Consider the following 23,775-nt stretch of genomic DNA (forward strand, 5'->3'; position numbering starts at 1 on the left):
GAAGAATCTTTAAAGCTGAAGCTTAATCAACCACCTGACAAATCCATTTGGAAAATAGTGGATTTTGACACTGCCTGTCCATATCTTGGACCCTCTGGCAGTACAAACAAAACCTGTGTTTTGCAAACAAGGTCGCCCTTAAATAGATTGATTGCTCTTACTACATCAAGAGACTGTAGTGCTCTCTTCCCTAGATTAAGGCTTCTGGGGAGAAAGGCAGAAGAATAATATCTTGGTTTAAATGAAAACCTGTTACCACTTTTGGTAAGAATTCTGGATGAGGACATCAAATCACCTCGTCCTTATACATGATGAAATGTGGCTTACAAGACAGTCGTTAGCTCCAATAATCTTCTAGCAGAAGAAATGGCAAGCAAAAAGACTCTTATCAAAGAACCAAGAGAATCTCGTAAGGTTCAAGCAGCTGATTTAACAAAGCCAACAAGACCAATCTTAAATCCTAAGGACTAAGGTGCCTTGATAGTGGGAATAAACCACGTTACCCCCTAAATAAGCTACGCACCAAGAGTGGGAAGCAAGAGGCTGTAGGAAAAGACATCGGCCTGGATCTGGCTCTTGATAAAAGTCAAAGCCAGCTTCTTTTCAGATACAAGATGCAGGAATCCTGCCCATCGACATACCTCCTAGGGTGCCAAGCCCTGGATCCATACCAAGAAACCTATGCCTTCCAGATTCTATAGTAAGCGATTCTGGAAGCCGGATTCCTGGCATTAGTCAAAGTAGACACTACTGAAGGAGACCACCCACAATCTTTTATAGAGTAGGATTCAAAAGTCAAACCTGTTGAACTTGTCCGTAAAGTAGGATGACATACTGGACACTGTGCAAGAAAGTCTGGCTATAATGGCAGAGTCCAAAGGACTTCAACTGCCCTCCTTATGATCTTGATAAATTCAGATCTTCCGGGAACCGCTGGGGCCACCAGAATCACCTCCTGTTCCTGCGGAGAAGGTGTGGAAGTAGCAGAGCTGGAGGAAATGCATAGATCAGTAAGAAGTGATCCCCTGGGAAGACCAATGCGTCTGTTTCGCCTGCTAGCAGACCCCTTGTTTGACAAAGTTGTCGACCTTACTAATGAATGGACACGAATAGGTCCATGTCCGGAGTACCCCCATCTGGCATATTGCTAGGAAGATGTCGGGGTGAAGGGATTCTCCTGGAAATAATCGTTGGTGTCTCTAGTAGTACACCTGAAATATTAAAATTGCTGATTGGCAGAACACAACACTTCTTGCCTAAGCTAGTACATTATTCACCTCCTTTATTTTTTGATGTAAGCCACCACCGTGGCTCTGTCAGACTGAATCCTGTCAGGACAGTCCTGTAATCTGACCGCCAAGGATTCTATGGCCAGATGTACTGCCTGAAACTTCCAACAAAGTTGATAGGCAAGGTCCTCTAACCTGGACCAACTCCCCTGGACAGAATCTTCTTCCGGGGCTGCTCCCCAGCCTAGAAGGCTGGCATCTGTTAACACCTTGCAGGATAAAGATTTTCCCTCCTGCTGTATAACCACCAATTTAGGCTCTGACCCATGTCAGGAGCCAAGCGTATTGGAAACAAACAAGGCCCGAAACCTCTTTATTCTAGACCAACAGGATGGTGTCTTGAAGCAGTCTTTGAATAAAACTGTACATAAGGGACAGCCTTGAAGGAGGCCCCATTTCCCCTAAAAATCTCCTGCAGCCAAAATGAAGGAATTTTCCTTTCCTGAAAAGTTGAATTAGTCCTACAATGGAACTGATTCACGTCTGGGGTAAGAATACCTTCTTCTGTATGGTATCTATAACCAGCCCCCAAGTAACCTCCTTGATGGTTTTAAGGAGAATCTGCCTAGGCTGAGAATCCAACCTAGAAATTTCAGCTATCTACAGCTGAGATCAGACTCTGGTTTTAGAACCGAGACTGAATGATCTATTCAAAGTAGATCTAATAGGCTAGGGCCACTATGCCTTGAGCCCTTAATCTGGCTAAAGGAGGTGCCAGAATCCCTCAGAAGACTCAGTGCTGTGGCTAAGCCAAATGGCAGTGCCACGGTTGATAAAAATTTTATATTTCAAACCAGAGAGTTCTGTTAAGTGGGAAACTTTGGCACATGGAGATATGCAACTCCCCTCCTTGCAGGATGGACACAGCCGATCGAATTATGAAAGGATCAGATGTTTAAAGTGCCGATTCAGATCTCTGAGATCTAGAGTGGGTCTTACCTCGCTGCTTGGCTCTGGGAACAAAAAGTTTGAGCCAGAAAACCCTGTTCCACTAAGGCAGTGTTTCTCAATTCCAGTCCTCATGGGCCACTAACAGGTCATGTTTTCAGGCTTTTCATTATTTTGCACAGGTGATTTGATCAGTTTCACTGCTTTAGTAATTACCCCAGCTGTTTCATCTGAGGGAAATCCTGAAAACATGACCTGTTAGTGGGCCATGAGGACTGGAATTGAGAAACACTGCACTAAGGGAATCCGATATCACCGACTGGGATAACAGCTGATCCAGAGACCAGAAAGACACTTTCTCCTCCAATTGCAGCCAGAACTGCAAAAGACATCTTGTCTTTAAAAGGAAAAAAAAGACAGCCTTAACCTGCTGAATCCTTTCAGTGCATTAGCCACTCTGCTCACTGAGGTGATTACAGCAATAGCTGGAGAACCACCCCCCCCCCCCCCCCCCCCATTTCTTTCATAAAAATTTTCCCATTCAGAATACATAGCTATGCATTTTTAGTGCTTGCACTACAGAACTTGTTCTATAGGACACCATGTTAAATGGTGGGGGAGGTTCAAACGGACCCCATTAGAGGTAGATACCTTAAGACACTGGCAGGCAACAAAAGGGTTAAGTAAGGGAGTAGACAAACACCTGACTTGTGTGGCTACTCCCTATTAGGATCCTCGGAACAGGAAAAATAAGTATCTTCCAATATTTGGAAAGATCTACCTGATCACCAGCCTCCTGCACCTCAATAAAAGGGCCCAGAGGACTAGATGGGAATCTGCTATGTCTAGTCCTACTATGGAGACCTCATAGCAGTAATCTTTTAAATGGTAGAAAACCTGTTTGTATGAAATACAGGGACAGAAGTTTTCTACCCTTGACTGCTTCATCTGACTGGCCGTATTTTTTTTTTACCTCCCGGGGAGGAAGACACATTTTGGAAGGGTTTTTAGTTTGTTGTATACCATTAACCCCCTAGAACCCTTAGAGGGGTTCCTGGTCCATTTGTCACTCATAGCTTACAGTACAAAGCAGAGACAGTACCAAAAAAAGAATGTTTCACTTGCTAGGCTATAGTACAGTAACTGCTATTAATCCTAGCTGTTGTCAATCAAAAGTGAAATGCCCGTGTCACCAAACCTGCCAACCACTCTGCTCTGTCCCTCCACCAGACTTCAGCTTTTCCTGTATAGCTTAATAGACTTCCTCCACGTGTGGCCGGCGTCTGACGCCGTTTAGCCACACCCCCACGCAAAAACACCCCCCTTTCAACTAGGGAAGTGTACGAGTGCTGGCAACATGGCGGCGGGGGTAAAATGCCCCAAAAACAAAATTTGTTTCCCATTTTTCCTTTAAGAAAAAAAAAAAGGAAGGGCCAGCATCCAAAAGGAACAAAAACCGCCTAAGCTGGCTTGAACAGAGGAGAGTGAAAGCTTCTGCTGCTTCCAGCGTCAGAATAGTGAGTGCTCAATACCGCCCCCAGTGGTGACAGACATAATACATGGCAGGAGAGATTCCTTGCAGAAAATCTCCCCTACCTTTCCACCACAGGGGTTTATCAGATAAAAAGCCCAATCTTCGCCCTTCATGGTAGGCTCCGAGACCTTGAAAGGAAACCTTCAGGAACAGGGGTACACTCAGGTAATCCCACAACCCTGGACCTGTAAGAAGACCCTGCCAGTAAACTTTTATTGGCCTTACTACCAAAAAGTACTAGATCCCAGGGCCCAGCTTAAAAGCATTCGCAAGCAAAACCTCGTGTCTTCGGATGACGAGGCCAGGGTACTAGAGCTGCCCGATTCTGGCTAAAATGAGGATCAATTTTTTTGCTTAGAAGATGAGTCGTGAGAATCGTGATCTATCTTTCACATTAAAACAAAAAAAAAAAAATTGCGCTAACTTTACGGTTTCAAGTTCCAAGTAATTTTCTAGCAAAATATTGATTTTAAATTAAGTGTCAGAAAAAGGATTAAGACTTTAAGTGTAAGTTCCTGCATTTACACATGGATGAAAGCTTGGCAGACTGCCCAGATTATTTGTTTACACAAGAAGTTCTATTCCTTTGATCCAAGTAGTGTTAGTTACAATGTTTCAAGTTCTACACTTGGCAGATTGCCTGGGATGCTTTTTGACAGCTGAGTGAGCAGATAATCTCTCCACTTGTTTATATGAAAGAATCGCCTACCCAGCAGAAGAGATAGTGGGGGGTGAATAGAGATCGTGGTTTTTAACTATTAATCGTGCAGCTCTACCAGGTACTGTTCATTTAGTCCATTGCAGAGACATCAAAATGGATCTGGTCAGGATGGCTGGCTCTCAAAGGATTACTGCCCGTGGAGCTCAGTACACATCCTTACACATGCCCAACACCTTAGACCAGTGATGGCGAACCTTTGAGCCCGAGTGCCCAAACTGCAACACAAAACCAATGTATTCATTTCAAAGTGCCAACATATACAGAACTTGATGAGCGTGTGCTGTGATGTCTGGGGGTGAACATGGGACACATCAGAAACCGTTGTGCATTCACTATGTAGTCATAGTGTTTTGTACAAGAAGATTTAAAAGTAGAACACATTTTGACAAAAGTTACATTTTTTGGAAGTTTTCCTAGCATTGTGCAATCAAATTCCAGGATCACTATTCTACTAACTATATATTAATATTCAATACAGTCAAGTTGCATGGCAGGTGCACTTTAAATGACTAGTTGTTCAGTAGAAGCACCGGCTGGATGATAAAGAAATCCTGTTACAGGGGTGCCATGCAACCAGCAACTCTCCAGCTGCAGCAGAACTTCCAGTTCCCCCATGCCATGCTGGCACACATTATGCACTGTTTGGTTGCCAAGGTATGTTGAGATCTGTAGTTCTACTCCAGCTGAAGATGTACTGGTTGCTCTGCATTGCTGTAGCAGATGACTACTTCAAAAATCTCTCATTCCTGACTATGTTCACAGTCCTATATGTCCAGGAAACATCCTTCAGAAAGGAAACACTCAAGGACAACTGTAGCAATGCTTTACCAATGCAGTTCACTCCACAATGCTGTGCAGTTCATTGCATGTCAAATGCAAACTCCCAGCAGCTCTACACTTCTTCCCTGTATAATGCCAGTGATTCTGGACTGTCATGTGACTTGTGTCATGAAATACAGGGGGATGGCAGGGACAAAAATGATATGCATTTACATCTCACTGTACTGCAGTGGTCTTTGCCAAATCTAGCAGGCTTTCCCAGCCAGATAAACCTGAATAGCCAACACAAAGTATCATCAAAGCTCATATCCTACAGAAAATGCTTCCAACAGCTTTGATAGAGAGCAACACAGACAGCATATACGCATTATTCTGACCATACCCTTCCATATTTTGTGGCAATCTTGGGAAGAACAAAAAAAAAAAAAAAAAAAAAAAAAAAAAAAAAAAAAAAAAAAAAAAAAAAAAGGTCCCCAAGAAATAGATTTGAATATTTGAAGAGGCACAGAAAGTGTACACAGCTAAAGACATTTATTCCCCACACAGCATGTACACTTTAACGCTTGCCACAGCACTCCAATAATAAACCCATCAGCCGACTCAGTTCCCGGGCTCAAGAACAGCCTGTGATTGGGCATCTTCCCCACCACATGTTCTGCCTGCCATCCAACCCAGAGCGACTCTTCATCCAGTCCACGCCCATCCTAGACAGCACCTCATTGGCTCAATCCCCACCACATGTTCCACCTGCCATCCAACCCAGAGCAACCCTTCATCTCATCCACGCCCATCCTAGACACATCACCCCTGCCCCAGAGACTTGTGGGAAATGTAGTTCTATGGGGAGGGGAGCTGTGCATGAAATACACCTCCGTACAGGATTTTCTCACGTGCCCACAGAGGGCTTGGCGTGCCAGCTGTGGCACACGTGCCATAGGTTTGCCATCACTGCCTTAGACATTGGCAAAAAAAAAGAAAAAAAAAACTGACTTTCAGTAATGGGAGGGGTTATATGGGGGAAATTCATACCTTAAGGGGCGTGCCAGTGTCCAGCACCTGACATGCCGATATAACCCAGTTATTACTATGGCTCTGTGTCCCCTGATGTAAGAAAATAAATAGAGTTAACTTCCTTATGGCAACAGTCCCTTAGAGGGTGCATGTGATCAGCACTGTTCAGTCAGGGGTCATGGGCCTCATAGGACAGTGGAACGCAAACTCCTACAAGCTTTAACCCAGATACTGATAGAAGTCACAAGACTAACTGCTGATGAGAAAGGTAGATTTACTAAAATTGCAATTGCGAGACCAGATAATGCAGGGTCCTAGGTTTAGTAACATTTTAAAGTGGTTGTAAACCCTTACAACACTTTGACCTACAGGTAAGCCTAGATTAAGGCTTACCTGTAGGTCCAAGAAATATCTCCTAAACCTACACGGTTTAGGAGATATTTGCCCGAAGACGGCATAGTAGTCCATTATGCTTTGCAGGGAATGAAAGAGGAAGTAAACCCATCAGGGTTTACTTCCTCTTTAATGACTGGTAGGGGTACTCAACAGCAGGAAAGGTTCACAAAGCACACAATACTTGCAGATTAAGTGCCAGTTGCTATTCAGCAAGCAGCACATTAAAGTGATACTAAAGTGTGTTTTTTTTTTTTAAACATGTCACACTTCCCTCCACTGTGCAGCTCGATTTGCACAGAGTGGGCCTGAACATCCTCTTATGGTGTCCGTCGGCTCCACCCCATGTTAGATAACCCCCTAGGAGAAGTGCTCTCCTGAGGTTACCTTGCAGGCACACTCCCAAGTCATTACTATGTGGCCCCACCCACTGGGCCATTGGCTTTGATTGACAGTAGCGGGAGCCAATGGCTGCGCTGCTATCTATCCTATCAAAGTCAGGACTCCATGGAGAGAAGGATGGTGCATCGTCAAAGATGAAGGGGCTCAGGTAAAAAACAGGGGCCGGTGACTACCAGGCATTTTACAACCCCTTTACCATCATTCATAATAGTCTCAGGCAGCAGTACCCCTCATACTCACAAGTGTACACCTATGCTTCAGAAGCCTCTCACGTCAAATTTCCTGGCACTGCTTACACACAAATATGTCTAGATGTTTCTTAAACACAGCCAAGTCTTCACTGGAGTTTAGGTACACTTTACAAGCCATTTTTCATTAAAGCACAACTTTTTAATCCTATAATTTAAAGTGATAGTGAACATTTTGCCTACTGCAAAGCAAACTTATGTACTACCATGCATCGCATACTAGCATATTATGTGAAACCTGCCATAAAATGAAGCCAACCAGCAACACTGTCACTGCTGACAGGGCTTCCACGCTCCGGTCCATTGAAATGAGGAGCCACGTTACACTCCCATGCATGCGAGTCGCTGTTCACGGCACAGGTATGCCGCTCCTTCAGGAGCGCATGCGCCGGTGACTTTACAAGTATCTCCTAAACTATGCACATTTAGGATATATTTACTGTACCTATAGGTAAAAATCAGCCAACTCCCAATTCAATCCTCTGTTTTTGTGGTTTAGAATGTATAAGCAAGCCCTCATTTGTTTCTGTAAATTTAGGTACGGGTCAAGAAATTCAAGTTTCATAGCAGAGGAAACGAAATCTCCGCTCGTGCTTTTAATGGCAGCAGAAACTGCATTTATATAGCAGTGATTGCTGTATAAATGACAATGGTCCCAAAAATGTCCTATGTGTGCCATGTCGTCGCAGTAAAAAAAAAATAAAAAAAAAAAATAAATAAAAAAAAAATAAAGCTGATCGCCGCCATTACTAGTAATAAAAATAAAAAATGCCATAAAAACTATCCCCTATTTTGTAAAAACGCTATAACTTTTGCGCAAACCAATCGCTTGTGATTTTACCAAAAATATGTAGAATACGCATCGCCCTAAACTGAGGGGGGGGGGGGGGGGGGAATTTTTATATATTTTTGGGGATATTATAACAAAATGTAAAAATAATGCGTTATCAAAATTGTCGCTCTATTTTTGTTTATAGCGCAAAAAATAAAAACCGCAGGGGTGATCAAATACCACCAAAAGAAAGCTCTATTTGCGGGAAAAAAAAAAATTCAATTTTGTTTGGGAGCCACGTCGCATGACTGCACAATTGTCAGTTAAAGCGACGCAGTGCGAATAGCAAAGTGGTCTGGGGCTGAAGTGGTTAAAATAGAGCAATGAATACTGACGGAAGCACTCAGTGTAGGATCGGTTCCGTCAGTATACCGCTTCCTAAGTCTGAATATAGAGATCAGATATGTCAACCGCTCACAAGCACAAAGCAAGACAACACTTGCTTAGCTGCTCAACAGACTCCTAGCTCACTAACAATTCAATAAACACTACCATAAACAAACACAGGGTTAATTAGCACAATGTGCGAATACTCCTACAAGCCAGACTAGACTCATTTACACAACAGACAGGTGCCTGGAGTTCATGACATTAGAATCCGACAGTATGAGGCAAGACAAATACAGCATTGAATCTGACTAGCACGGAATATAGTGGGGTTCTCATTCACCCTGTGGCCCTTAAAAGCCAGGGCCCATAATCAGACGGCAAGAGGCTTGCATTCAGTCCTCAAAAAGCCTGTGTCCCGGGCTAGGTCTGTCACAAATACCATGTGCTGAGAGTCCTATTAGGGGACCTATGGATAAAATCATTGCCGACACCATGCAGGAGTTGACCAAGATATGGTATTGTCTTGGTGGCATTTCAGTAACCTGAGCTTCCAAAGGAAAAATGCACAGTATGTTTCCTTATTAAAATTCCATTGATGTTATGCGGATCCTTAACTGCAGAGTTAAAACTGCATTTTGAAATGACATCTGGATGTTAATGTTATATTGTCACGTTTCCTGTAATGTATGTTAAGGTATAATTCACTATAATTGTGTTTACATGTAGGTTTTTTGCATTTTAGCAAAATTTTATTTTTGTACGGTCTCTGGACATGCACTTGATAGAGGGTCAAGTGACCATCAAAGCTCAGCTGTTCCTAGAGTCACACAATTGTTAATAGAGAAAGTGACTTGACTTTCATCATGATCTTAAAATAGCTCTCGATTTTATGTAACAAGTGCAGAGAGTTCTCACTTTTGACAGCTGTCGCAAAAAAAAAAAAAAAAAAAAAAAAAAAAAAAAGCAGCCTGCCAAGTTTTATCACAACATAGCTTAGGACGGGTCAGCAAGCTCCAGCATGTGGTCACCCTTTGGATGGCATGTCAGCAATCTTGGACCACCACCCCCTTCACGTAAAAGTGTCTAATGCAGCGACTGTATAAGAAGCAGCATGGCTGATTTCTGCCCACTTCTCACATCTCATACATCTGTGCAATGAGGGGGGTCAGATGCCCTGGGGTCATACAATAAGTGGCGGTCTCAGCTGGCTAATGGCCAGGCTTCTGTTTATGCACTTTTTTGCCTGAGCAAACCTCCCCAAGTAGCCATGAGACTGTCGCACAGAGGAGAGACTGGCTGCAGATGGGGTTTTTAACTGGTTGTGGCGTTCTCATATAGTGGGGTTCTCATTCACCCTGTGAAGTCACGGGGGGGGGGGGGGTTTGTGCTGAAAAATCTTGGAAGACTGGCAATTAATCTGCCTTATGCAGCTCAACATGCACACAGAGAGGGCTCTACTCCCTACAACTTGCAGAGAACATACTGGCTGGGTGGACAATTGACAGATGAGAGCACCTGGAGTTCTGGATGTCATTGCCCTGCAGATGGTCACTGTACTCCTAGATACCATGCATGTCCCAGGCCACAAAGCTCTGCATGCTTGGTTTCCTGATGGAATGCTCCCCTGGGATAAGGTCAGAGACCTTGCTTGAGCAGAAAATGCTCAGGTCCAGGACAAGGGGAGGGGGAATCGGGGCGGTGGCAGCCTGGCTGTAAACTCCTACAGTAAAGTTGGGACAGAAGTGATAAAAGAGAGCTTGGGAGGTACAGGCTCTGCCGTATTCTCCCTCCATCACCCCCCTCTTGTAAGAACGGTGTTGTATTATACATTACTGCCCGCTCTGTACTGGCTTCCTGAGCAATGCAAAGCGAGCTGTAAAGTATAAATGGCTTTCTGAGCAATACTTTATAACTATCTTTGTAACAACTAATTTAGGCGTTTTAAAAAGGGAACTACAGCTTAACAGGGTTTGGCAACTACTGCTTTACAGATTCTATTTGTTGAAAAGTACTAGTTTCCACACCTGTGAGCTGGAACCGATGAGAGGCGCAAAGGCACAGGAAGAAAAATAAAAATAAAAAAATTAGACTGCTCTGAAAGAACTTTGTTAGAATGACCAATATCACCTCACATGTCATCCCCAATGTCAGTATGCTGCATAGTTGGATCCAATAGCGATAAGAGTTAGTGGCTACATATAAACAAATTGTGCTGACAAGGTCCTGATGGTGTTTGGACAACCCAGGAAGGTGAAAACTTTTCCAATGGTCTAGATGAGGCATGTCAAACAGGATGGTTGTGTACACAATGTAGAGCCACTAAAAACACTGGCATATCCACTCCTGTATTGCCTCCTTTGCAGTGTAGCATATTGCTGCAAAAAGCAAACTGATAGTCCCTGATACCCTAGGGACCCTTTGTAATCCAAAGGTTGTAAATAAAATAGTGTAGTTTAAGTTATTGGGGTGCAAGGTATACTTATCAGATCTAGAAATGTGGCCAACTCCTTGATGGTGCAGCAATCAGTATTCCATTGCAGAGTGCATTCAAAAGCACTGACAATTAAGCGCCATCACAAGGTCAATAGGGTCATGTGGCTAAGACTGTGGCAAGGCCTGGCTGGTTTAACCAGTAAGTGCCAGCTGCTTGAGGCTCAATCAAGTGCAGTCCTGCCATTATGTGCAAAGGCCGCACTTTAAAATGGCAGATATCCGCATGGTCAGCAGGCACGATGACTGCAGGGCAATTGCTCGTGAGAGCGAGAACTGGGATGTGTGTAAACACACAAATCCCGATTCTTCATGGAAGTAGAGACAGATTGTGGTGCATACTTAGTATGAACACACGATCTCTCGCCTCCCCCCTACAGTTAGCACACTGAGGAAACAGTTAATCCTTTGATCGCCCTTTAGTGTTAACCCCTTCCCTGCCAGTGACATTTAAACAGTAATCAGTGCATTTTCAGGTGTCAAAAAGTGTCCAATTTGTTGGCTACAATATAAATATCTCCCCTATTTTATAGAAGCTATAACATTTGCGCAAATACTTTTACTTCCTTTTACCAAAAAGATGTAGAATACATATCTACCTAAACTGAGGACTTTTTATAGTTTAGTGGGATATAGCAAAAAGTTTGTTTGGGTACAGCCCGGTTCAACCGTGAAATTGTCAGTTAAAGCGATGGAGTACTGCATTACAAAAAACAAACAATGGTCCAAGTCATTGAGCAGCCAAATCTTCTGGGGCTGAAGTGGTTAATGATAGGCCTGCTTGGATCCACCTGTTCGTTTTTGACTTCTATGGGCAGGCAAATAGCGGCGATGTGTACACTGACACCCACCATAAAATTACAGAAGCAAATTATTATATACCACCCTCAGTGCCAGTTTGCCTTCTGCCTACATTGCAGGAGTCTTCCTGTGGGTAGCTGTAGGGAGTCACCCCTCAAACAGTCCAAACACAGCGAGTCATTCCCACTTGCCTTGTGAGGCCAGTGGGTTTCCAGGTAATATCACCATGTACCAGGCTGCTCAAAGAGCAAGCCCTCCTGTATATTAATTGTGGAACCCTGGAAATAAACTTACTGATGTGTCCTCCTTAGCAAGCATCAATGTGTTGAGCAGATGACCCTAACTTTACCAATCTTTGGAGTGAATTGTAAACAAAGTCATGGGGCCGGGGCAATTGTCCGTTCTCTCCCTACATAGAAATTCCCTAATTTTTCAATCACTGTCTTTTGCCCCATTCTAGGCTTCAGCAAGCAACTTTCTACCATTTCTGTTCAAAATCACCATCTTCCATATAATTAAGGCAGGTCCTTGGATACTGGCCAACCAGAATGTTTGAGCAAAGTCCCTGGATGGAAGCTTTCTGCATGTAAAACTTTTAACTGCTATTTTCCTGTACAGCTTGTGTTGATACATTCCCATCTAGCCAGAGATACTCAAATTCAAAAATGTAACTATGGTAGTCACATGTGAAACTCTTGTAAGGGTTATCCAGAGTACTCACAAATGACAGTTCTTTCCAGTGCCTGACCACAGGATGAGGATGTCGAAAATCTTGTACCAAGACAAAATCCTGGACAGTGACAAGTCCCCCTCCATCAAGAAGCCAAGTCTCCAAATAGATGTTGACATAAGCTGGGGCACTCAGGGACCATGGCGGTACCCTCACAGTAACACCATCGAACTGAAACTTGTTCAGTAAGTAATTCTAGCAACTACTACAAACTTGTAGTGATCTTGTTTGTCCTATGGTCTGCTATCAAAGATCTTATTGATGGCCCATAGGCCCTTTTCGTGAGGTATGGATGAATACAGTGCCTCAACGTCCAGTGTTACCAAAAGTGTGCCCTATGGCCGCACCACATGTAATAAAGTAGAGGTATCCTTTACAAAAAAAAATTGGCCCCATGCAAAAAGGTCTGCAAAATATTCACTGAGTGATTCCACTCAGATAATCGGACGACCAAAGGGGGGGCCCCCCCCATCAGTCATCTACAGATTTGTGGACCTTTAGAAGTGCACAGAACACTGGCACTTGGGCACTCTAAGGTATTGCACCGTCTCCTTACCAATGAGACCATTGACCCAAGGCACGGTCAAGAATGGCAAGCAAACAAGCTTTTTTTTGGTCTAGATACTTCTGAGTAATTATGTCAGGAAAATGGGTGGAGTTATGCTACTTATCTTTAGACTGTAGCCATATAAGAATGAGTGCCATTCTAGGATATGCCATTACATTATGAAACAGTATAAGAATGGATAAGGATTGTATGGTAGGAGGAAAAGTGGAAGAGAGGTACATCCCTTCCGCCTTCTAAGGCCATCACCATGCCATTTTTTTTACCAGGTGTCAGTCTTATCTTTGCTTATCTTTCTGAACTCTTCGTGAAGAATTGAATGAACAAAGGATTCTTCAATTTTTACTAAGAAACTGAATTCCTAAAAGTAGGAAATGCGGCCTAGTCAAAGCAACAGTGCCGTATCACAAAAAAATGGCCTGGCCCTTAAGGGGGTAAATCTTTTTGGCACTCAAGTGGTTAAAAGACTACCATTTTCTGACACGTTGCTTACAACAGTAATTTTTTTGCTAGAAAATTACTTGGAACCCCAAACTTTAGCAGAGACCCTAGAGAATAAAATGACGGTTATTTCAATATTTTGGGTCACACTACTTGCACAGTGGTATTTATTGCAAATGCTTTTTTGGGGAAAAATACACTGGAATACAAAAAAAGTTAAGTTAGCCCGTTTTTTGTATAATGTGAATGATATGCTGTGAGAATCATGATCTTTATTCCAAAAAAAAAAAAAATTGATTCTCATTTCAACCACCAGAATCATGCAGTTCTAGCTGATCCAGCGGCTGTAGGGAGATTGTCACTTCCTCCTTATTTCAGACTACATCCCAGCATTCCATGCAGCACATTACAAAGGTAGGAAAGGAATTACAAGTACTGCAGGGAAAGCAAGCCTGAGGAATACTGGCAGGAACAGGTAAGCAAATAAATCATATATTAATTTTTTTTTAACATACATACACACATACACACACACATATACACATACATATACACACACAAACAAACTGTTCTAATTCTATGCAGTGCCCTGAAATGCTGTGCCTATATGACAACGAATTCCAAGCGGCAGTCCATGCAGAAATGTACTTACATTCATCATAAAAGCCATAGATTCTGTTAATGCTAGCACACTCATGATTTCCTCGAAGAAGAAAGAAATTCTCTGGATATTTTATTTTGTATGCCAGAAGTAAACAGATGGTTTCCAAAGATTGTTTCCCTCGATCTACATAATCTCCAAGAAACAAGTAGTTGCTTTCTGGGGGAAATCCACCATATTCAAAGAGGCGCAGCAGATCATAATATTGTCCATGAATATCACCTGTAAAGATGAAGTGTCAGAATAAGCAGTGTAGATTTGAGAGTTTAAAAAAAAATAAAAAAAAAAATAAAACTAACTGTAAATCTAGGTTTATATGGGGATAGAGTGATGGAAAACTTCTCAAGACATGCTTACCTGCACTGTGCAGTTCATTCTGCACAGTGGCCCCGAACCTAGTCTTCTGGGGACACCGACAGTGCTCACAACTCCTCCTCACATCTGTAAACCCCCTGGGAGAAGTGGGGCGGGATTGGTCAGTGACAGAAGTTTTCACCTTAGTGCATATGATGTATTAAGGTGAAAAACCATGAGGGTTTACAACCCTTTTAAAGTGTTTAAGTAAAAATATATAAAATACTGCCAACCCCTCTATTAGAGCCTAGCATACCACACTACGCAAGTCATTTCTAAACACAATTTGCAGAGGAAAAAAAGTGCAGGGACTTTTGCCCCCGCACTGGAATCTGATCACATGGGTGTTCTCACCCATGCGATTCAAATCCACGGTTCGCATTGCGATCTGTGAACCAATCTAGGGGCGTCCACGGTCCTTAACATTGTATTGACACCTGCAGCGGTTCGCAGAGGGCAGCGTGAACTGCCTGTGGGAGAGATGTGATGTGGGATCTGGTGCTGGCATTGCTCTGGTTTGTGCATCGCTGCAGTATGAACTTAGGCCGAGGTATGGCCCTCCAACCACTAGCAGACAGCTTTAAATGGATCTGAACACCAGACCTTTGGGTACAAGACATCCAATTGATGTGGAGGAGATCCCAGAGCTTTTACACCTGCTTTATGGATCATACTTTAAAGGTGAGCGTGCACTATGACTGGTGGTGGAACACCTTTGAAGTGAAGGGCAGCATGGGCAAAAAACAGTTATTTGTGGCAATGGTTCTCTTTTATACACAAACTACTTGTCTACTAGGCACTTTTACCCCCTTTCTGCACGGTCACACTTTAAATGACAATTGCATCATCTAGGCACATCCTACTGTCTGCATGATCGAGCCAAGGACAGATGGATTCCAGTAATTGCTACACGAATCTGCCCTTACTCAAGATAGCCACTACCAGAGATGCTAAGGGGTGTTCTTTAAAATGATCTTAGCAAAATAAAGCAGAAAGATGGGGAGGAAGTTTGCTGCTAATATTAAAAAACAAGTTCACATGGTTGTAAAGTCTCACGTTATTTTACTTTCATGCATTCTATGCATGAAAAAAAAAAAAATAATTTTAGTAGCCCCCTGCCCCAATACTTAGCCATTGGCTCCCACTGTTGTGGGAGCCAGTGAGACAATAAGAGGGCACAGGGCTGAGCTGCAGCTATGTGAATGAACACGCAGCAGTGGCTTGGGAGCCTGCTTGGAGAGCAAGCAGCTTGCTATGGGGGGACCCGAGAAGAAGACTGGGGCTGCTCTGTGTACAACCACTGCACAGAGCAGGTAAAGATGACGCGTTGTTTTTATAAAGTTAACCAATATCACTTTAAGTACATAACTAAAGCAGACAAGCTAAATATTGCAATAGACTACCCATCTGGTCTACAATCCCTGCAGTTTTCTGCAAACAGCATGTATGAACTTGGCTGGGTCACATCGCAGCTCAAGTTTTTCCAGCACAATGTCATGCCTACTTTTAAAATGTATTTGCTTAGGTATTTGAACACAGTAGATGTATATTCTGTAACTGATAAATGTAATGAATATGTAGTTTTGACACCTAAATTGATCAGTGAGGATGTATTTAATCACAGCATGTCGATTTGTACAAAGTTTAACAAAGCAAAAATTCATAAAAATAGCAGTTTAAAAATTAACTCAGCATGGAAAATTAAAAAAAGTTAGCAGTTAGCTTAAACAGGGCAAGGGTAGAGGCAATTCCAAGTTTATCCCCTGTGGCACCAATACCCACATTAGGCTACATTCTCACCAAGTCAGGCCAAAGTGTTGCTACATCTGCAGAATAGAAAAAAAACCTCCAACACACCGCACAATAATGACTTGCACAAGATGGCCCCCCCTCCCCCCCCCCCCAAATACACTGTCATAGCAACCCACAATGCCTCTGCAGAAGTGCAACAGACTGGGGAAAAGAACTTAACCTGCTCCCAGTGTCAGTTAAGAATTTACCACTCACATTTTAAGATCTTTTCTCTTCACTGAAGTGTACAAACCCATTCTGAGTGAAAGTGCTTTTTTATTATATAAAAACAACCCATGTTCTTACCACAAATTTTAAGAGGTGCTTCAAGTTCCAATAAAATTGGCTGGCTAAGAAAGATTTCTCGAGACTTCAGACATAATCCTCTAATTTCATTCTCTTGAAGTTGAACGTTTTTTCCAGGCTTCGACCCTCTTACTAGAAATAAACAACAATGCAAAGTCAAAAACACTGGACTAAAATACAGACAATGTACATTACACTTTAGAGGTTAAAGTGGTTGTATGGTCAATTTTTTAACTTTTATCTACAGGAAAGCCTATAATAAGGCTTACCTGTAGGTAAAAAAAAATCTCCTAAACCTGTACGGTTTAGGTGATATTCCCCTCGGTATGCGCCGCTGACTGCAGCAGCGCATGCGCACAAGGGGGTTCTCGCCGTGAAAATCCGGCAGCGCTCGTCCGGCCGGACTGAAATCTCCCACGCGCATGCGCGGGAGTGACGATATCGCGGCTCCGGCCACTCACAGCGCCGGAGCCGCGATACCCGGAAGAGACGCCGAGGGAGCATGTCAGCTCCCTCGGCGTGGATCGGGCCAGATGTCGGGGCCTCGTTCTAAGGTAAGTATTTCATAATGAGCTAGTATGCGGTGCATACTAGCTCATTATGCCTTTTGCTTTGCAGGTTTAAAAAAATAAAAATTTGCGGGTTTACTACCGCTTTAAGTCCTGAACACATACAAAATAAGGGTTGAATCAAACAAATTAGGATGTCATCTACAAGAGCTATAGGATCTAAAATAATTTTTAGCTTCTTTACTTGGAGGACCTCATTTGTTTTTGAAACCTGTGCCACTTTTCTACAGCCATCAGGAGCTGGCTGCCTTCATGGGTCAACTGCAAAAACCCAGCTGTAATCTGTAGTTGCATACTGGGTTATGTGCCTACCTTGGAAGCCATGTTTATGTTCTGAGAGCACCAAGGGCACATCTGAAAGACTTTTACAAAGTCTCAAGGGATGTGCAATGCAAGTATCCCAGGAGGCTGTGGCAAGAAAAGCAAAAAGCATAGGCCCTAGAAAAAGAAAAAAATGCATAAACACCTTGTGGGGGGGGAGTCAGGGTAAAGCAACTTCAAAACTCATTGTAATGAGTGTTCTGTCAAATCGTCAGCCGCCAACTTAACAGCCACTCACCTGTCCCATGACCCAGTGGTGTGCTCACCCCAGTCAGTCTTCAGCCCATGGGATCTTCGCTATGGGCACCCGGCTGTGGCAGCTCATGGATTCACAGCCAGGTACCCACTGCACATGCTGTGGGAAGCAGGCAACTGTCAAAGTTCCCACTGAAGTAGGAAGCAGCTGTCAAATTCAGGTACCTGCTCCCCCAACCAACTCAAGAAGTGCCAATTGTGCAAGAGGAGGGGGGGGGGGGCGGACAGTCATTGGGAGTGCAACTTCCCTTTTGGGTGGAAGTTCACTTTAATAATCCTGTACAATTTTTTTCCCCCTTCCATTTAACATGGCTTCAAAGACTGAAGTGGTTGCAGAAAAGAAAACTCATCTATGGCCTGCCTTAGACAGGTGGTCTTAAGTGGTGACAGTTTAGTACTGCGACTATTCTTCCTACAAGTGGGAAACATGCAAAGATGATGCCCACAAGCACAACATAGAATCCTCAACGAGGTAGAGCCCCCAACAGCTAAAGGCTTGAAGACATCACCAGATCTGGAAAACATCCCAGTTCATAAGCCTACCATATCCAAATCTTGAAACCAACAGGGTGTTCAAGGCAGAATACCAGAGGAAGCTGCTGCACTCAAAACCTTTCTGCATGCCTGAAGCTTTCCAAAGAGCACCTTGGTAACCAAATACTACTGGGAAAAGGTTTTGTGGTCTGAAAAATTTAATTGTTCAGGAAGAATACTCAGCATTACATAAAGCGCAAGAAGGGCACAGCCTACCAACATTAAAAAAGGTTGTCCCAGGTCAAAAGGTTGACCCGGGACAACCTTTTTAATGTTGGTAGGCTGTGCCCCCCAAAATTTTCATATGCGGGCGCTACTCACGTATGCGCTTGCTTCTGCACGCAAGCTCATTGGGACAAGGAGCGTTAAAAAAAAAAAAAAAAGTACCTTTTTTTGTGTAAAAATAAAAAGAATTGTGTCACTTATTCCTATGACAAGGAATGTAAACATCCCTTATGATAGAAAAGAAAAATACATGGCAGGACCCCTTAAATATGAAACCCGGGGGTCAAAAATTAGCTGCTACCATAACGATATCCTCCTCCAAAGTACATCCATCATCGGGAGCTGATCCGGAAGTGGTTAAGAGCCCTTTCATACAGGCAGATATAATGCAGCTAAAAGCTGCAGATCAGGTTATCTACCGCAGCTAAACTCAGACAATGCTTTCCTATGGCCCCATTCACACTGCATTTAGCAACAGTTTCGTTACATGATGTTTGGTTAGAAAAAAAATTTGATTGTGTCCAGGACCGATTTATTGCAGCCATCTGCACATAACTGCAGGTAACCGCAGTGCACTATTTCTCCTGCAGATAGCAGCACGGAAAGAAACAGGAAGCCCGTTAGAAACGGCAAGAATGTTCCAACACAGCCGCATGTAAACACAGCTAATCACAATGTACAACTGAAAGTGATCGCTGTGCCTGGAGTCTTGGAATTTCAAAACAAAACCTGCTTTTATCAGAAGAACAGCCACCTGTGTGAAATGAGCCTAAAAGATCATCCCAATGGTGAAGTGTGGCAGAGGGAAAATAATTTACACCTGCTTCGATGCCTCAGGACCTGGACCACTTGTAAAGCAGCCGATCAAACCAACCTTTGATCGCTGAGTGTGGAGAAGGGAGAACGACGGCTGTCAATGCACTGCATGTCCGGGACATCATGAGTTAGTGAGTGGGCTGGTGGCAGCCTAGGTGCTAGGCGATCTCTGGTTGCCATGGTGACCTGGCACCTGGGGGTTTGTTGAGCCCTGTTTTATGTAAAACCTTTATCCCAAAAGGAAAAACCATTTGCTGTAACTGCTTAAAGCAATAGCTGGAGCTCAGCTGCAATTTGTCGGTCAATGTTAGTCAAATCCAACTAAATCTGCTAGTACATCTAACATACCCCTAGGGTTACCCAGACTGACACGGCTGCTCTGAAAAGATGTCTGCTTTACTACTTCATCCACAATGCAGACACCCTTAAAGTTGTAGTACACCCTCTAAGCCTTGTACATATGGCCCAATTTCGGCTGGCGTGTACAGCTGTCTAGTCTACATAAGCAGGTCTCATGACTGGCTTGTCGAACTGGCATGCTGGAAAACCAGTATCTGAACTGCATCCAATTAGTGTGTTCTGGCATACCAAGCTTCAATATATTATATTTTGTTTATTACCTCCACGGCAGGGGTGAAAATGAAAAAAGGTGGGAAAGTATATGGGCACATATATGGGAGAGGAACTTTGCAAATTAAAAGTGGGGAGGAAAGGTTTCACACGTGCCCCAATACTAAAGCCAAAAACTTTGCAGTTTGTTCAATTTGGAAAGATTTTGCCTTCATTTTCAAGTTAAAAACCCGGAAGTCAAGATAGCACTAGAGAAAAGGAAGTTCTTTTTAGGCAGCTATTGTAGAACAGGAATTAAAGGGGTTGTAGACCCTTGTTTCACCTTAATTCATCCTGTGCATTAAAGCAGGGCTCGACAAAACCCGGGCGCCAGGTCGCATTTGCGACTACAATTAGCGAACTGGGGCAGCACAGCTGGGGGTATGCTGTCTCCGGACCCCCCCGGCGCGTCCGCGACGGGCCGCGCCGCCGGCGGCCGGTAATTTAGCCCCCGGCTTTGAGGCCTTCTACGATCCTATGGTTCCTTCTGGAATCTGGCGCCCTCTTGTGGTGGCCGTTGGAATTACAACCAGCAATGCTAATTTTCCCTGCCTGCCAGCCTATCTTCCTTCCCTTTACTCAGAACCCCTAAAAATTATATATATATATATTTTATTCTAACACCCTAAAGAATAAAATGGTGGTCGTTGCAATACTGTCTGTCACACCGTATTTGCACAGCGGACTTACAAGCGCACTTTTTTGGGGAAAATGTATTTAATAAAAATAAATAAATAAGACAACAGTAAAGTTAGCCCAATTTTTTTTAATATTGTGAAAGATAATGTTGCGTCGAGTAAATCGATACCAAATATGTCATGCTTCAAAATTGCGCCCGCTCATGGAATGGCGACAAACTTTTACCCTTTAAAATCTCCATAGGCAACATTTAAAAAATTCTACAGGTTGCACTTTTTAAGTTACAGAGGAGGTCTGGGGCTAGAATTATTGCTCTCACTCTACCGATCGCAGCGATACCTCACATGTGTGATTTGAACACCGCTTTCATATATGTGTTCGCTTCTGCACGCAAGCTTGGCGGGACAGGGCGCGTTTAAAATATATATATTTTTTTTTAACTTTTTTTTTTTCACTGTTCATTAAAAAAAAAAAAAAAAAAAAGTGTGTCACTTATTCCTATTACAAGGAATGTAAAAATCCCTTGTAATAGAAAAAAGCATGACAGGTCCTCTTGTATACGAGATCTGGGGTCAGAGAGACCTCATCTCATATTTACACTAAAATGCAATTTAAAAAAAATTTGTCATTTGAAAAAAATAAATAAAATGTCCCTCTAAGAGCTATGGGCAATGAGTTGGAGACAGGTGAGGGGCTTGGGGCTATCTTCCCCTCACTCGTCTCCATGTCAGGCCAGGGACAGGTCCAGATCGCCGTCACGGACCTGGCTCCTAACTTTTTTAGCTGGCTCCTAGATTCCAAGCAAATTTGTCAACCCCTGCATTAAAGTGTTTGTAAACCATTACAATACACCTTTTGCAACAGGTAAGCCTATAAGACTTACCTGTAGCTACCCTGGATATCACCTAAACGGTTTAGGAGATATTCCCTGTATTTGCATGTGCCAACGTCAGTGGCACATGCGCACTGAAGCAAACTGAAGAAACGGCATGTACGTGCCATTGCTTCAGTGAGTGTGCAGTTACCGGCGGCTCATGTGCACAGTCATCGCGGCTCCAGAGTCCATGATACCCAGAAGTGTTGTCAGCTGCCAGAGTGGTGTAAAAAGGACAGCTGCAGGGGCTTCAATCTCAGGTAAGCAATTCATAATGAGCTAGTATGCTATGCCTTTGTCTTGCAGGTTTTTTGTCCTAGGTGTGCAACCACTTTAAAAAGGTGAAAAAACTTCTGGCAGTGACCGGCGCCTCAGTCCTCCGCCGCTTTACTTACCTAAGCCCCTTCATCCCATCAGCAGATATGTGCTCTCCTTTTTGCACAGTGTCCTGGCTCTTGGATAGATTGATAGCAGCGCAGCCATTGGTTCCTACTGCTGTCACTATGGACAAATTCTGGAACCGGGAGCATGGCTGCAAGGAAACCCCTTCTCCTAGGGGGTCATCTGATGCAAGGAGGAGCCACGAGAACCAAGGGACCGCAGAAGAGGATGATCGGGGCCAGCACTGTGCAAAACTGCACAGTGGTGGCAAGTATAACATGTAAAGCTTTTTTTTTTTTTTTTTTTACAATCACTTTAAAGTGAAATCTTCCAATAGGGAATATTGCCTTGCTTGACAGGGAAAGTATATTGGGGGAATTTACTTAAACTGGAGCAGACATAATTTGAAGCAGCTGTGTATAGTAACCGGCTTCCATCCTCAGCTTGTTCAGTTAAAATAGAATGGCAAAACTTGGTCTTGGATAGGGTGCAGACAGCAATAAAAACCTGACAAGTGTTCTAGTCCGTAAACCCTTACAACACACTTTGACCTACAGGAAAAGCCTAGATTAAGGCTTACCTGTAGGTCCAAAAAATATCTCCTAAACCTATACAGTTTAGGAGATATTTGCCCGAAGACGGCATGCACCGTAGACAGTGGACGCATCAACGACGAAGATACTGCGCGTGTCGACTCCTTGCGCATGCGCGGGAGTGACGTCATCGCGGCTTCGCCGAATGACAGCGGTGGAGCTGCGAGACCCCACCGAGAAGATGGATGCGCCAGACTACAGGGGACAGCGGTGACTTCGCTGGCTCCTGTGTCAGGTAAGTGACACATAATGGACTACTATGGGATGCATAGTAGTCCATTATGCTTTGCCTTTGCAGGGAATGAAAGGAAGTAAACCCATCAGGGTTTATTTCCGCTTTAAGGAGATTCACCCTCTATTTGTCCTGTTTACTATTAGCAATTAACAAGAGACCAAATTTTGGGCTGTCAAAAAATAAAAAACCCCTATAGTAATACTTTCACCACTCAAGGACCAGGCCTTATGACAATCTTTGTTTACGAGTAAAAAGCAGTATTTGGCAATTAAAAAACCCCCACGCACTATTCTCCAATTTTTGTGTAAAATATGAAAGATGTTACACTGAGTAGACACCCAACATGTCATGCTTTAAACTTGCGCACACCTGTGGAATGGCGACAAACTGCTGCATTTAAAAAATTTCTATAGGTTACCAGTTTAGCCTTAGAGGTCTAGTGCTAGCATTTTTACTCTAGCTCTGACATTTGCAGTGATACATCACGTGTGGTTTGAACAGCATTTACATGTGGGCATGACCTACATGTGTTCACCACTGCACATGGGGATGCTTTAAAGCGGACCTTCAGTCATTTTCTTCAACTTTCCATCTATTAAATCTTCTGCCCATGTTTTAACTTTGGATAGTAAAACTTTCTTCCAGTAAATGCCTTATACAGCCCACTTCCTGTTTGTCTGGTAAAAAATGTATAGGCTTATGACATCATGCACAACTCAAACTTGAGAGGTTTGCCGGGGAAAGGGGGTCAGAGGGCCAATGAGAACTGCAGAGCTGGAGGTGTGCCTGTTTATATCCAGGAAGTGAACCTGCAGCAGCTTCAGCTGCCCAATTAAAATTGATGCAGCCAGACTGAGGGATATTTCTGCAGCATATTTGGCAAGTACAGAATCACAGTATATATAAAATATGTAAAGTGGTTGGAGGGAAGCTTCAGAATGGCAAAGTTTTTATTACAAATGTGAGCAGACTGCAGTTCCTCTTTAAACATCCCTTGCGATAGCCATACAGTATGACCAGTACTTACGGAGAGATCTAGGGGTCAATAAAATATCAAATGTGCTTCACCCCTCCCCCGTACATATACTGCAGCAGGGCGGCCCTTTATCGCAAAATCACATACGTGATCTCTTCCATGGGCTTTGGGGGGAGTTTGT

General features: G+C 43.4%; 1 protein-coding gene across 1 annotated transcript in view; it reads right to left on the reverse strand.

Annotated features, from left to right (window-relative positions):
- Positions 1 to 23,775, reverse strand: part of PPP1CC (protein phosphatase 1 catalytic subunit gamma) — a 41,346-nt gene that overhangs the window by 11,381 nt on the left and 6,190 nt on the right. Inside the window, exons 2-3 of the mRNA XM_077462006.1 lie at positions 16,568 to 16,699; positions 14,108 to 14,338 (exon numbers count right to left, since the gene is read on the reverse strand). Of these exons, the coding sequence (XP_077318132.1) occupies positions 14,108 to 14,338; positions 16,568 to 16,699 (363 nt within the window). The remainder of the gene's footprint in view (positions 1 to 14,107; positions 14,339 to 16,567; positions 16,700 to 23,775) is intronic.

Source organism: Lithobates pipiens, unplaced genomic scaffold, assembly GCF_037356315.1.
Source record: "Lithobates pipiens isolate NorthernLeopardFrog02 unplaced genomic scaffold, aLitPip1_a1.2 Scaffold_3, whole genome shotgun sequence".
NCBI classification, from domain to species: Eukaryota; Metazoa; Chordata; class Amphibia; order Anura; family Ranidae; genus Lithobates; species Lithobates pipiens.